The sequence below is a fragment of the Vulpes lagopus genome, chromosome 5 (assembly GCF_018345385.1).
Source record: "Vulpes lagopus strain Blue_001 chromosome 5, ASM1834538v1, whole genome shotgun sequence".
Lineage (NCBI taxonomy): Eukaryota > Metazoa > Chordata > Mammalia > Carnivora > Canidae > Vulpes > Vulpes lagopus.
Window position 1 is genome coordinate 10,237,892 of NC_054828.1, and position 15,570 is coordinate 10,253,461.

At 54.8% G+C, this 15,570-nt stretch overlaps 1 protein-coding gene across 15 annotated transcripts in view; it reads left to right on the forward strand.

Annotated features, from left to right (window-relative positions):
- Positions 1-15,198, forward strand: part of LOC121491223 (casein kinase I) — a 30,674-nt gene extending 15,476 nt beyond the window's left edge. For 4 of the 15 annotated variants that reach the window (XM_041755842.1, XM_041755840.1, XM_041755843.1 and 1 more), the window contains exons 3-7: positions 2,925-3,035; positions 3,168-3,316; positions 5,042-5,270; positions 5,869-6,039; positions 7,495-10,129. In XM_041755842.1, coding sequence (XP_041611776.1) covers positions 2,925-3,035; positions 3,168-3,316; positions 5,042-5,270; positions 5,869-6,039; positions 7,495-8,135 — 1,301 coding nt within the window. In that variant the 3' untranslated portion in view covers positions 8,136-10,129. Of the gene's footprint in view, positions 1-2,924; positions 3,036-3,167; positions 3,317-5,041; positions 5,271-5,868; positions 6,040-7,494; positions 10,130-10,869; positions 10,931-11,139; positions 11,681-11,712; positions 11,906-12,001; positions 12,142-12,882 lie in introns of those variants that run through there. The other 11 variants (XM_041755846.1, XM_041755848.1, XM_041755845.1 and 8 more) reach the window with 11 other exon arrangements.
- Positions 15,199-15,570: the final 372 nt, after the last annotated feature.

Below are 15,570 nucleotides of genomic sequence, written 5' to 3' on the forward strand. Positions count from 1 at the left end.
GTAGCCCTTCCTGGCCCTTACTGGTTTCTCGTGCTTCTTTCCAGTGTTTTCTTATGTAGATACAACTAAACACAGATCTGTATTATTTCTCCATCTTTTCATTTTTTTTTAAGCTAGAAAGAGCATAGAATACATACTGTTCTGTACTTTGCTTTTTCACTTCCTGTATCTTTGAGATCTTTCCACTTCTGCACAGAGAGAGCTTCCTCATTCTTTTTCCATTGTATTCTATGTTATTGATGGGCCATTCTTTATTTAACCAGGCCCCAGAATGATGGACATCTGGGCTGTGTCCAAGTTTTGTTGTTGCAAACAGCCCATAGTCAACAGCCGACAGCCTCATCCAGGCCCATTTTGCAAACACCAGGGTGCTAAGTGCACCCCTGAAGTCAGAGCTGGGTTCTCCAGTTCGGGGTGCCCCCTGTGCCGCAACCCTGCCACCAGACAGCACAGGTGTCTTACGGCAGAACATCTGCCAGTTATAGGTGGGAGTGTACTTTGAGGACCATTTGTGTTTCTCTTACCAGGAGATTGAGCATCTTTTCATATGAGTACACCATTTTTATATTAATGATTTCTTCTCTCCAGGTATCTATTCAAATCCTTTACCCTGTTTGCTTTGAGCCTTTGGTCCTTTTCCTAACAGATTAGCACTCTCAACTCCTTGCTGCTGATAAGTTACAGGTATATTTCTTAGGACTTTGCTGCTGGTGTTTTTGTCAGGGAGAAGGGATTCCCTTTTTGGGTGGGATGGAGCCTTTTTTTTTTTTTTTTTATAGCCTGTGGATTTTAAATCAGGGATAAAAAGCCTTGCCTACCCCAAAGTTTGTAAGGCAGTTCTTTCTTCTTTCTTCTAATATCTCACTGTTTTCTTTTCATTAAGTGTTTTTCGTTTTTGTTTTTTAAAGATTTATTTATTTATTCATGAGAGACACAGAGAAGGAGAGAGGCAGAGACATAGGCAGAGAAGCAGGCTTCTTGCAGGAGCCCAATGCAGGACTCGATCCCTGATCCTGGGATCATGACCTGAGCCAGCAGCCCAACAGCTGAGCCACCCAGGCATCCCTTCTTTTCATTAAGTGTTGAGAAGATACAAAAGGATACATGTAACAGATACGCATGCTATTAGGTACCTTCTGCTGGAGGAGGACCTGCCTGTCACCTTGTAGGCCCCTGCTACCCCATTGCACTCCTTGTCTGCTTTCCCCTCCCAGAGGGAACCACCATCTGACAGTTGAAAATTGTTCCCTCCTGTTGAAGAGGTTTTACTTTTTGGACTTAATCCTGTTCAGTGGAGGTGAATTTCACATAACAAAATTAACCATTTTTAAAATACACAGTTACATGGCCTTTGATACATTCTCATTGTTGTGCAACCAGCATTCATACCTAGTTCCAAAACATTTTCATCACCCCAAAAGAAAGCCCCTTGTGCATTAAGTAGACACACCCTCTTTCTCCTTCCTAGCAGTCTACTTCCAGACTCCACAGAGTTACCTATTTGGGACATTTCCTGTAATGGAATCATACAGGATTTGTGCTTTTGTGGGTCTGGCTTATTCATGTAGCACATTTGTAAGATTCATCAATGTAACATGTGTGGTGGATCCTTCATTCCTTCCCGTGGCTGAATAACATCCCGCTGTGGAGAGATGCATTCAGTTTGGCCACACGTCCTATTGCTGCACACTGGGTTGTCCTCACCTTGGGTCCTTAGGAATGGTGCCGCTCCTCGCTTTCTCGTACCAAGCTTTAAGATGCTGGGAGCCACCTAGCAGCCGCGTGGAGTTGGTATCCATTACTTTGCACTGCCCAGTGGCCTTCTTCTCTCTGACTGCATCGCAGCTTAGCCATTCTGATGCTGGACATTTGGGTGGTTGGGGGTTGTGTACATTCTTGTGCTCCTGGGGCTCACATGTTTCTGAAGGGCACTATACTCGGGAGTGGACTTGCTTGGGCAAGGCTATGTGTGTATTCAGTTCCACTAGGTAAATGCCAGCCTGGTTTTCAGAGTGGCTGCTAAGGTGCCTTGGCTCTTGATCTGGGGTTTTGAGTTCGAGCCCCACGTTGGATGTAGAGATTGCTTTAAAAAAAAAAAAAAAAGGGAAAGTGGCTGTGCTAACTTATGCCCCACCTTTTCTTTTTTCCACACAAATTTTTGCTTCACTTGGGATTTCTCTTGGTGTGTGGTGTGAACTGTGGTGTCTTTTCTCAGCTGGCTAGCCTGTTGTTCCAAGGACGTTTATGGCAGAGGCTCATCTTTTCCATCCTTTCTCCTATCCTAAATTCTTCCAATGCTGGTGTTCTCTGGACCTTCTGCTGTGTGTGTATGTGCTAAGGCTCTACTGTTTGAGTTATTGCCACTATAGTTAGACCTGGGCCCTGTCTCGTTCTAGCCCCCAGGCCTCTATCTCAGCCCCCTTGGTATTAGAGATGGGGAAACTGAGGCTAGGCACAGTTTGGATTTGGGTCTTCCTTGGGACTTCTTGAGATAGAGCCTTGCTCTGCCCCCTTCTCTCCTCCTCAGCCTGATATCCCACTGACCTCACTCCTCTCCAGCTCAGCAGCTCCCGCCCTCCAGGATAAAATTATTTTTCCCCCGGATCTGTGGGCCTCCTGCAGCCCATCCCATCTCCCTTCACACCCGGCCTTCTTGCTGCATCATCCTGTGGCTCTGTGAAATGTCTGCAGATCCTCCGTCCTTCCCCTCCCCACTCCCACCCAAGAGGAGCCGGGTGCCTGCTCTGTGCCGGCAGCCGCTCCACTTCCCTTGGATATGGTGCTGGGCCCTTTGCTGCCTTTCCAGCCTTCCCCAAGGGGTGCTGAGCTGCTTAGGGGCAGACACCGAGTTAGCCGTGGCTTGGGACCACCTGCCTGGCCGAGCATGACCCAGGTCTCTTGTGTCCCTCCTCCATCCCTGGTAGGTGCCAACATTGCCTCTGGTGAAGAAGTTGCCATCAAGCTCGAGTGTGTGAAAACGAAGCACCCGCAGCTGCACATCGAGAGCAAGTTCTACAAGATGATGCAGGGAGGAGGTGAGGGCTGGGTGGGGCCTGGGGGTGGAGCCTGAATAGCACTGGGTGGGGGTGGGTTGTGCACAAAGGTGTGTATGCGTGCATGCGGGGGGTGGGGGGCTGCCAACCTGACCCCTCATCTCTGGCCCTCAGTGGGAATCCCATCCATCAAGTGGTGCGGAGCCGAGGGGGACTACAATGTGATGGTCATGGAGCTGCTGGGGCCCAGCCTCGAGGACCTCTTTAACTTCTGCTCCCGCAAGTTCAGCCTCAAGACGGTGCTGCTCCTGGCCGACCAGATGGTGAGTCCCTACCATACCATTGGGCACAGGATACCAGCCCTGCCTCCTGCGACTGGAGTATGCCCCAGCAGGAGGCAGTGACAGGGACATAGGGCAGGCTTGGTTCCTAGACCAGGACCAGGGACCTTGACCATTGGCTGTAGAATTGGGGGTAGGGGGGTCTTTTTTTTTTTTTTTAAGATTTTATTTTATTTATTCATGAGAGACACACAAAGGGAGAGGGAGAGACACAGGCAGAGGGAGAAGCAGGCCTCATATAGGGAGCCCGATGTGGGACTCAATCCCAGGTCTCCAGGATCAGGCTCTGGACTAAAGGCGGTGCTAAACTGCTGAGCCACTGGGGCTGCCCGATATAGCAGGGCTTTAAATGCAGATCTCTAGGCCTCCTGGGTTGGGCTCCTGGAGTAGGACCTGGGACCCTGCCCTCAGGTGATTCTAAAGCCAGTGATCACACAATCTGGGCTGCACCCCAGTGTGTGACTGACTGTAGGTAATTGCTAAGCCTCTCTGAGCATCAGTTGTCTCATGTGGGAGTCTCTCCTTTGTTGTGGGGTCAAGAGGGACACCACACAGTGCCTGGACCAGAGCAGATACACGGCCCACTGATAAGCAGTCCTTGGGCCCTAAAGCCCTTTACAAACTCAGAGGAGGAAACCTTTTTAAAAATATAACATAGATGGGATCCCTGGGTGGCGCAGCGGTTTGGCGCCTGCCTTTGGCCCAGGGCGCGATCCTGGAGACCCAGGATCGAATCCCACGTCGGGCTCCCAGTGCATGGAGCCTGCTTCTCCCTCTGCCTGTGTCTCTGCCTCTCTCTCTCTCTCTGTGACTATCATAAATAAAAAAATACATATATATATATATATATATAACATAGAATTTTGGACTCAGAATGATATGTGGAGCTCTTGTTAGGCAGGGGTCTGGGTCTGCAGCTGGCCTGCAGAGTCTACAAACACTTGCAATTTGGGACTAAATGTGTGTGTGCAGAGGAGAGTTTGTCAGATTCTCACAGGATGTGACACTCAGTAAAGGTTTAGGAAATACTCTGCCAAGCCAGACGAAGCTGTTGACTTCCAGAAGCCTGAAACCCAGAGACAGGACTCGCTTGCCAGAGGACGTATTGTGTATACCCACATTCATTCAAGTTTCTGACATAATATTTAAAGGAAGGGTCTGTGTGGTCCCCCTGACTCTGGTGTCTTTTGCAAGCTAGGAGACAAATCCTGTCTTTTGTGCCCTAGCTCTGTCACCCCTGAGTTTAGGCTTCATTGGTCCTCCACCCTTTCCTCCCTTCCCCCACAATTTTGGTTGCCAGAACAGTCTTTGAAATGCCTCTCTAACTCCAGTTCCTCAAGTCTGGTGACGGTGTAGAGCCAGGCAGCAGTCTCTCCTGGCCAGGCCCAGATGCCTTACCGGGCTTCATCTCTAGATCTTGCCGTTAGCTTTCCAACCTTGCTGTCTGTCCCTGTTGCATAGCAGCCTCGGTGCGCTCCTTTCAGAATTCCTCTCTACGTCACTTCCTCCAGGAAGCCTTTTCTGACCTGCCCCTCAAAATCATGTTATGCAGTTGTGGAGACAGATCTTTCTCCCCTCCCCAGGGCAGGGACCACAGATGCCTCTTTTCTATTCCTACCACCCCTGCCCTCAGGCCCCAGTGCAGGGCCTGGCCCAGGGTGCCCTCCATGGACCACTTGCTGAGTGACTTGCTGCTCCCTCCCCCAGATCAGCCGCATCGAGTACATCCACTCCAAGAACTTCATACACCGGGACGTCAAGCCTGACAACTTCCTCATGGGGCTGGGGAAGAAGGGCAACCTGGTGTACATCATCGACTTCGGCCTGGCCAAGAAGTATCGGGACGCCCGCACGCACCAGCACATCCCCTATCGGGAAAACAAGAACTTAACCGGCACTGCCCGCTACGCCTCCATCAATACCCACCTGGGCATCGGTGAGTGTGCAAGGCCCGGGAAGCCATGTGCGTGCATTCGTGGGCTTGCTGGCCAGGCTGCTCCCCCTCAGTTGTTGCCCCAAAGTTGAGTCTTTCAGGAGAAGAGCTATGGCATGGCAAGCACCTTAACATGCCTTGCTTTGCCCCCACAGCAGCCACATAGAGTGGGGGGGTGGGGGGCGGGGGCCGCACGCAGGCTCACAGGTGCAACAGAGGCCGCTCTGCATTGCACAGCTTAGAGAGGACCAGAGTCAGGTTCGAGCCCGGCCCTGTCTGTTGCCACACTTGTACCCTGTCCACAATGTGGGCTGGCGAGGAGGCAACAGGGTGCTTATTACATAGTTGTTGAATAAATAAGTACCTGCACTAGAGAAACTAGACCCAGATGGAGTAGGGAAAGCTTGGCCCCAGGCCTTTTTCTGTAGGAGGGATGATAACCCGTGTCTATTTGGGAGTTGCGGCTAGCCAGTGTGAGGGCTGGCGGGAGTGGGGGCAGTGCCTTTCAGTTGAGCATGTCCTGGAGGGAGAGGGTCCTGGTCCCCATTGGCGTGGAGCCCCAGTGGACCCTGCCCCTCACCCTGTCCTCGACTCCATGCAGAGCAAAGCCGTCGAGATGACCTGGAGAGTCTGGGCTACGTGCTCATGTACTTCAACCTAGGGTCCCTGCCCTGGCAGGGCCTCAAAGCAGCCACCAAGCGCCAGAAGTACGAGCGCATCAGTGAGAAGAAGATGTCGACACCGATTGAGGTCCTCTGCAAAGGCTACCCCTGTGAGTAGCCCAATGAGGGAAGCAGCCAGCTGGGGACCCCCTGCAGGGGAAAACAAGGGGAAGACAAGGCCGCCCAGCCCACACTGGACCCCACTGCCCCGGCGCCAGAACATTAGTCAGAGACTAGCTGTCCCTGCTCAGGCCCCTCTCCTGCCTCATCTCACAAGGGCTACATTTTAGGAAAGCTAGTTCTTCCTCGCCCTGCGAGCCTCCTTTACCACCCACACAGAACATGCCCGTTCTGACACTTTAGCTCACCACACATGGGGGAGGTTCCCTCCACCAAGCAAGTCTCCATGACACCCATTGGGTGTCCTCTAGCTTAACTCAGTTCTGACATAGTCTGCCTGGAGGCAGCAGCAGATCACACAGGTTTTTGGGGCTCGATCTCACAAGACCACTCCCTCCCACCCCGCCAGATGCCGGTCACAAGTCCGACTTGCTACCTGTGCTCTGAGTCTGACATTCCCAGCCCCTCTCCTTGGCTGAGATGAATTTGCTAGAGCGGCTCACAGGACTTGGGGAAACTTACTTGGTGTTCCACTTTATTAAAGGCTATGATACAGGATGTGGATGAACAGCCAGATGAAGAGATACATAGGGTGAGGTCTGGGAGGGGCCCGAGCACAGGGGCTTCTGTCCCCATGGAGTTGGGGTGTGTCACCCTCCTGAATGGGGACGTGTTCACCAACCTGGAAGCTGTCCAAACCCTGTCCTGTTGGGATTTTCATGGAGGCTTCTTCATGTAAACAAAAGCGATTACTACTTTTCCAGCCCTCTTCCTTCTAGAGAAGTGGGGGGGGGGTGGTGAAAATTCGAAGCTTCTAGTCATGGCTCGCTCTTGTGAGCAGCCCACCCATCCAGGAGCCATTACGAGCCCACCCAGAGTTGCCTTTTCAGAACAAAAGACACTCCTAGTGCTCTTAGCGTTTGGGGATTTACAAGGGTTTTCGGAGCTCTGTGCAGGAATGGGGGCTGAGACCAGTATATATTTTTTTACTAGCTCACAAGGGCTCTCCCCACCCCTGCTTTCTGGAGGAGGAAGTTTGCCTCCTGTGGCTAATGTCATGTTGGGAGTTCCCACTGTGCTCTTGACTGTCCTTTAGGTTTTGTGATCCCTCCTGATCTGCCCTGTGCACGTGGTCCCCAGAATGATTGGCAAGAGCAGATAGAGCTGTGGCCTAAGACTGTGGTGCCAGCCAACTGCAAGGGAGCACTTGCTCATAATTCACGGCTCTTTGGTTCTAGTCAGGTCTTCCCAGGCTCTCCCCACCGACGTGCGAGGGTTTTAGCACTGTTAGAGGGACCGTAGTTCAGCTCTATCATCATCTTGTTCCCTCTGAGATTGAAAGTATTTGTAGGGATAGTGGGTGAGTGGGTAGGACGACCTGGGCTACGGGGGCCCTGGGAGCCTAGGCTGGGCCTCACCTCAGCCTTTTCTGTGACCCCTGCTAGCTGAGTTCTCAACATACCTCAACTTCTGCCGCTCCCTGCGGTTCGACGACAAGCCTGACTACTCGTACCTGCGCCAGCTCTTCCGCAACCTCTTCCACCGGCAGGGCTTCTCCTATGACTACGTCTTCGACTGGAACATGCTCAAATTCGTGAGTCACCTGGAGGCCAAGGCGGGCTTGGGGGACTGGACGGGGAAGGCCCTGACTCATAAGGCCAAAGTGACCCTGTGGGGGGTGGGGCTCCCGAAAAATGGGAGTTATGAGCTGGACAGCGCCAGCGACGTCGCTGGGGTCCCAGAGTCCCCGCGATCTCCCCTCTGCAACCTCATCTGTGCTGACAGCACGTGCTGCTGTGGTCAGCAGGGCCTGGGCAGGACACCACCTCCCGCCAGGCCCAAGAGGACCTGGCTGGGCCTTGAGTCCCTCCTCGGTGCCCTTGGCGGGGCGTGGATGGCGCTGGCGGGCCCCCCGGCTGTCCTGATCGTTGCCTACACCACCCTGCTCTGGTTGTTCTGCACATCCCAGGCGGCTGCCTTCAGCGTGGCTTCTCTGGCCAGCCTCGACCCGTTCATTGTGGTTTCTTTCTTCCTGGTCATGGGACCCTGGGTCTTGCTAGGCGGTTGCTCTGTCTCCCTCTTTTAAAGGTCTTGGGGGGGTGGGGGTTGGGGAGGAGCGTTCGTCAGCTGTGCCTGGAGCTCCGGAATCTGTGAAATTGTGTGTCTCGTTTCACATCTCTTCTGGAAAAGGGGGCTTCCTCGAGCCAGGCTCAGCCCCGTGACAACGAAGCCATTGCGCTGCCCTGCCCCCGCCCCCGTCCCTGGGCCGGGCCCACGTACTCACCCTCCTACTGGTAAGGACCCACCAAGGCCTGGCCTTTCCGAGATTTACCGCTTGGCTGGGCAAGCACAAGAGGCTGAGCCTCTGCTGTGCTCTCTGTCCCTTCCAGGTGCCCGGCGCCCCTGGGCACCCAGGGCCCTCCAGATAGGCCTGTGGAGGAGGTGGAGGAGCTGCCCCCCCAAAACTACTGGCCTGTGGTCTGGACTCCGGGGCCCCAGTTCTGACGTCACCAGGTGTGTCTGCGCCCATCGGGGCCAGGCCTGAGGAGGTGTCCCTTGGCGTTGGTGGGGTGCGGTGGAGAGGGAGTGGTGGAGAAGGCCCTCCCGTGAGATTCTTGGGGACGAATCAGCTGCCTGATGAACAGAGCCTGAAGGAGGGATGACGTTCACTGCCCTGGAGGGCCTGGTGGGAACGGGCACTGGGAGCAGCCTCAGCAAGACCCCGACGGTGGCCTCTCTGTTGCACCTGAACTCATTAAACGCCCCCAGCCTGTATCGCACTTCATGCTGGTGTGCCTCTCCTTTTGTGGCGGATACCAGATGCTCAGGACCCGAGGGCTTATCCTCCTGGACACTGGGGTCGGCACTTGGTCTGGTGCCCCTCTTCTCTCTTGGCTTGGGGCAGTACTGTTCCCTGAGGAGTTTGACAGGTCAGGCAGAGAACATCAGTCCCACGGGCCAAGGGACCTGAGGGGTGGGGGTGGGCAAAGGGCAGTAGGGCACCTTTCACCCCCGACCTTCCAGCTGGGAGTGTGGCTAGGGGCCAGGGGCCAGCTCTTCTCACCAAAGGGCGTTCACTGCTCAAGGCATCTGGACACTGGGCACTCGTCATCTGTGTAGAAAATTTTTCCCGGGCCTGCTGTGGGGATGGGCTTGGCCCTTCCTCTCAGTGTAGCTCCAAGAAACGGGTGTTATGTTGTCTAGGCTTGCACCATGCAGTATGGTAGCCACTGGCTACGTGTGGCTAATTTTAATTAAAAGGAATCAAAGCTGAAAATGTGGTTGCTCACTTGCATTTCCTACATTTCAAGTTGTCAGGAGCCACATGTGTTTGCTTGATGGCTACCATGTCCAATAAGGCAGACGTGAACATTTCCATCATCACAGAAAGTTCTGTGGGACAGTGGTACTCTAGATGGGTTCTCACAGAACCTCTCATGGGACCATACAGCTGACAAGATCTCATCTCAACCCAGGCCAAGAGCACCCCCCACCCACCCATGGCTGGTACTCTGACCCCTTCCTGGGGTTTCCTCTGAGGCAGGCTCTAGAGTCAGAAGCTGAGCAGAGGTGCCACCGGCCTTATTCTGCACCCATCTCTGACTTGAGGGTCCTGGATGGGATCCCTGGGCACCTTTGACCCCATCACCACCATGGTGAACTCCACCGTCTCTACCTGCCTGTTGGCGGAAGCATCTGACATGTGATATGGGGACCGTCCATGCCTTCACCCCAAGGCCAGGCCCCTGGTGCCATTACCAGCACCGCCCTACAGACTGGACCCCACGCCAGGCACCAAGGGCTATGGACTCCTGCCGGAAGGATTGCACCCTTGACAGAGCTTCTCTCCGTGAAGTGGCCACCCCATTCGGTGTCAGGGCCCTGGAGCCCCCGGATCCCTGGAGCTCGGGACATTGCTGTCGGCACCCACAACCCCTGTATTCCGAGGTCCACCCAGCAGGCCAGCAGGAGACTCAGTGTAGCCAAGGACAGGGGTCCGCACGACAGAGGTGGATTCTTGTGTGACTTTGATGTTGATCTTTTGTGTTTTCTGTGGGCAAATAAAAGCCAAGAAACCTCCCCGGTGTGCATTTCTTGAGGCGTTACTGGTTGGATGGAAACGTGCATGGAGAGTAGTTCCTGCTCTGGGCTGGCCTTGACCCGAGCCTGCTGGGGTCACAGGGGCAGGGGCTCCAGCTGTCTGCTCAGTGGCTTACCCCAGGGCTGCAGCCCTCAGAGTGGACCACTTGGCTCACCAGCCTCAGTTGGCCCAGGCTGGGGATGAGCCCTGCCCTGCCCACAGGGCTCTTAGCACAGGCTTGCTCTGGTCCTGCCTGGCTGAGTGACTCGCTACCATCCTATCAGGGCTGAGTGGAGCCTGGGATGGTGGGGGTGGGGGGATGCGGGGACGGGGACTGGAGTCAAGAGGCAGGGCCTTGGTGGTCAGGCCTGCCTGGACAGGCTTGTGGGCGGAAGGGCCAGGGGTGTGCTTCCCAACTAACTCTTCTGGGGCTGCAGAGTAGGACTGGGCAGCAGAGGCCCGGATTCAAGCCCTGGCTCTTCCCTGAGCTGTGTGACCCCACATAGGTCATGAGAGCTCTTGGGGCCTTGATTCCTCACTAGGATTCAGGGATCATTCTGATCCCTACCCGCCCATCTCTGGAGTTGCTTATAGGCAAGGGTCACCCCCAGCCCTCATTTCCCAAGGACAGCAGAGCCTTCTCAGCCAGTTCCCTGGGAGAGGCACAGGGTTGCAGGAGCCTGTACCCCCTGGCCCGTGAACAGGCCCCCCACTCAGCCTGCAGCTCTCTCCTCCACAGATGCGGCCCCCCTCATGCCAGCCCCCCGCCCTTCCCTGTGGACGACCCCAGGACCAACTAGGTAATGCGGCCAGGTGCCGCTCCCGTGCCATGCTCCTCTCTCTGAGCCTTTCTCCTTTCCTCCTTCACTGGGGTGGCAGCAGCTGGAGGGCAGGCCTGGGGGGCTCACAGAACCCTTCCGCCCCAGCCTGCCCATCGGGCCTCTTTTTTCTCCACGGGGCATCTGGCCATTCTTCCTTGAGCTTCCCCTGAGCTCCTCTCTTGTCTCAGGGCCACCTCTGCCTGCCCCCCAGCACCTGCCAGATGTCATTGCCAGGCCCAGGGACAGGAGAAGAACAGCCTTTGATGAGGTCCTCCAGCTGTCGCTCTGGTTCAAGTCCTGGCCCTGCCTCTAGCTGTCCTTGTTACTCCTTCCCTGGGTCTCTGAACACCTGCCCTGCTTGTTTGGAAACTCGGAGGAGCTGAGGGCTTCTGAACACAGTAGGGGCCCAGGTTGGGAGCGTCAGGGAGTGCCCTTGCACACTCCGGGGCTTTGTTCCTCCCGGCTCTGCCTCAGCCCCTTGAGACCAGGGCAGAGTGACCTTGCTCTGCTTCTCAGACCCAGCTATCTCCTTCCTCTGGGCGGTTGTGTGGCTCTGTTTCTCTGTCCTGTGTGATTGTGGGTCATTTCTAGGCCTCGGGCTCCTTGCCTTGTGGGGAGGAGGTTGGGCCAGAGGGTTTCTGAGCCGTGTCTTCCCCAGGTGCCCACTCGGCCTCCCTCCCCATGCTCTGCCTGGCGGGAGTGCTGGATCTCAGAGCCCCCTGAGCTCTCAGGGCTGACCAGGTCTCCTCTCACCCCAACAGGGCGCGGCCCGGAACCCCGAGGATGTGGACCGGGAGCGGCGAGAACACGAGCGCGAGGAGAGGATGGGGCAGCTCCGGGGTTCCGCGACCCGGGCCCTGCCCCCTGGCCCACCCACGGGGGCCACCGCCAACCGGCTCCGCAGTGCTGCCGAGCCCACAGCTTCCACCCCAGCCTCCCGCATCCAGCAAGCTGGTGAGCAGGGATCTTGGGCGGTGGCTCGGCCTGGGAATGGGGGCGGCCGGGGACCTGGGCGCTGAGGGTGGCCTCCCCCTGCCTCCCACCCTCTAGGCAACACTTCTCCCAGGGCGATTTCACGAGTCGACAGAGAGAGGAAGGTGAGCATGAGACTACACAGGGGTGCACCCGCCAACGTCTCATCCTCCGACCTCACTGGGCGGCAAGAGGTCTCCCGGATTTCAGCCTCACAGGTGAGCTGCACCCATGCCAGCCCCACTGTACCTCACCGCTGCACTGGAGGGCTGTAGTCTGGAGGGAATCGGGCTCGAACTTCTGTTCTTACCTCCCCGATGACTTTGGAGCAGTCCCCTTTGTTGAACAGAAACTTGGCTTCATTTAATCTTCTGAGTGGGTTTAGCCCCACTGAGCAAAGAGGAAACTGAGGCTCAGAGAAGTAGCTTGCCCCCCAGCAGGTGGTAGAGCTGGGATCCCCCCTTTACTACCAAGGCCCAGCCCGGGTGGGCCGCAGGGAGCTCACAGAGGAGGGGCTGGTGGTCCCTGCCATCAGGAAACCCCCTTCCCCTCAGGTCCTGCTCAGCACAGGATTTGAGGAATGGTCAGATTCTGCTGGTGACCCCACTTAGGGCCCTGTTTGGACTAGGAAAGTCAGGAAGGAAGAGTCTGTGGTTGCCCGGGGATGGTGTCTTGGTAGAGGTGGGCGGGAGACCTGCTTTGGTCCTTCTGCCTGGGGTGGGTGAGCCTCAGGACGGGCCACAAGCTGCGAGTCTGATAGCCCCGACTTGCGGTGGGTCTAGAGCTGGCTGCTTTGCCTCTGGGCAGTGTGCTTGTCTACACAGCAGCCACGTCCTAGGGTCACTGGGATCACATACCCCTTACCTTGGCTCCAGGGGCAGTGGGGGTGGACATGGAGCTTCACACTGCCATCATTAGCTCCTTATCCCCTATCCACCTCTGTGCCTCTCCTCCCAAAGACAAGCGTGCCATTTGACCATCTCGGGAAGTGAGGAGGAGCCACCATCGGACCAGTATTTGCTTAGGTGAGTCAATATCTGCTGCAGAGGCAGCCCAGCCAGGCCTAGAAACACCCATGGCCCCAGGAGGAGATGAGTATATGTAATGGAGTGGTGGGGGGGAGTGGCAGGGATCCCCCAAATGCAAAGCTCCCAAAAGAATTTACCTTGGAGCTACCTGACTCAGGCTCTGAATAGGCCCAGCCCACATCAGCTAATTTCTGCTGGACAACCCTTCCTCTGCCCTCACTCAGGTCAGTTCTCCATCCTGCCCCACCTTGCCTTAAAACAATCTGCAAAGTTAGTTCTTAGTGGAGACAGCCCTGGGGCCCACACCCTGACAAGCTCCCCCGGGGTTTCAGTCCTGCCTCAGCCCCTGGGCTGTTAAACTCGTCATTCACACAAAGCACTTAGAATGGGGTCATGGACTTAGGACTTTCTCTGCTATAAGAGAAGGCCCTTGGTGGCCACCATGAGCCCTCTGGCCAATGTGAACCTTGATGAGATTTCCATGGCCACATGCGGGCTTGAGGTGCTGAACAGCAGGTCTCTGCTCTGGGGCCCAGCTTGGGGAAGCAGAGGTTCTCTGGGGGTAGTTGGAGGGGACATGCTGATGAGCTCCCTGGGGAATCTGTACATTTTAGGGGGCTTCACAGCTTGGCCTCAAACCAGGACATCCTGAGCATGATTTACTTTGCAGAAATTCATTCCACAGATAGAGCTGGGATATAAGTAGGGCTTACCTATGTCAACTCTCAGGTCCAGGAACCAGTCCTTCTATTCTTTCTATGGGGTGGGGGTGAGGGGCCGAGGTGTGTCTGCTTACCAGGAGGACAGAGGAGGGAGAGAGATTGTGTTCTTCCGATGAATATGGAGCACCTACTCTGTCCCCGGAGAGGGACCGGCTCAAAGCCTGGGGACAAGAGAGTGGGAACTGCATGTGGTCTTGCAGATGGGTGGCCAGAGGCAGACGTGCACCTCATCTGTTTTCTCTCCCCCTTCTAGTGTCTTCACTGTATTTTCTTTTAAAAAACAACAACAAAAAGATGGGGAAAAAAACCACTCAAAAGAACAAAAAGAAAAAAAACCCAGCATAAAACCGACGATGGATTTTGTTTCTTTTATTTTTTTCCTCTTTTTTTTTTCTTGTTTTCTTTCTTTCTTTCTTTTTTTTTTTTTTTTTTTTTTGCCAATGGCAAGAAGATGGGATGCTTTCAGCACAGAGGATTCTTGTCCCTATGCGTTTCCCACTGTCCACAACCTTCAGGCTGCCAAATGCTCCCCAGACACGGGGCTACAGGAGCCAGACGCCATGGCCCCGCCCCAGCCAACACAGACACCGGCTGGAAGGGGCTGTCTCTCTGCTGGAGATGCAGCTGGTCCTCACGGGCCGGGCCATCGAGAGGTGGCCCGAGGAACTGGGGGAAAGGTTTGGTTGGTGGGAGGCAGATCCCACTGGGTGCTCTTGAGCCTCAGGACCCCAGGAGACACGCATAGCCCCTACTGCCCTGAAATGACTGTGGCTGAATTCCTGCGTTGGGCTTTTTCCAATGTCCCCTGAGCGTCTGGGTCTCTTCTTTGCCTCTCCGAGAAGACTTTGAGGAATGGGTGGCGAGGTGCTGGGGGCTGCGATTCCTCGTGTGCGTGTGTGTCTGTGTCTGTAGCTCCTGGGACAGCGGGTGTCCTGCTCCACCTGCCAGGCCGAATTTCTATTCTCCTAACAAGGACATGGGGGTAGGCAGTGACTCCCATGTCCTTCAAGGGCAGAGGGCCCTTGCCACTCCCGACCCCCAACTGTCATCAGCCTGTGGCAGCCCCCACCTCCCCTTCTGGGTCTTAGGGCAGAATCCATGGAGACTACTTCCAGAAAGCATCCGGCTCCTGGGTTATAAATTAATTCTCCAGTCCCGAGGCACCTGGGGCCCCACCCTCCCTGGGTTCTGCCTCTTGAGGAGCAGCCTGGGGTCAGGGCTGGGCCCTGGATTTATCCACCCCTCCTAGGTAACACCCATTTTTACTTTATTTTTGTTTGTTTTTCTCCGTGTGTGTGTATTTCCTAATTTATTTACCTCTTTTCCCCCTTTTTTTTCTTTTTCTTTTTTTTTTTTTAATTAAAGAGCAAAGCTTTTTATTACTTTGTAATTTAAAAAACTGAAAAAAAAATACTGAAGAACTTTGGGGGGAATTTTGTACTTTTTTCCTGTGTAAATATTGGACTTTTTTGAGCTTTATTGTGGTTGTTAATTTGAAGTAATAAAGTAGAAAAGGATAAAGTGACATGGGCAGCCCTTGGTCCACCTCTTTGCACTGGGTGCTTCTCCCCAGCAGGCCTGGGGGGGTGTGTAGCGGAGGTGATTCCCCCTGGGCATTGATCAGCACCTCCCTCGGGTTATTTTAAACCAGTGTTTGACAACAGCTGGTGCCTCATTCAAGAGCAGATTCTGACTCCAGAGGGTACTGAGGATTCTCATCCTCACAGGATCCAGGTGACCACTGGCCCAGGACCACACTGCATAGGAAGGCTCAACGCACTCTTCACAAGGTGATCTTATTCACATAGGAATTGAGAGTGAGGCCCTATTTATCTCCCCACCTTCAGATGCAGAAACTGTGCATAAGTAAAATAACCTGCCCAAGGTCACACAGCCA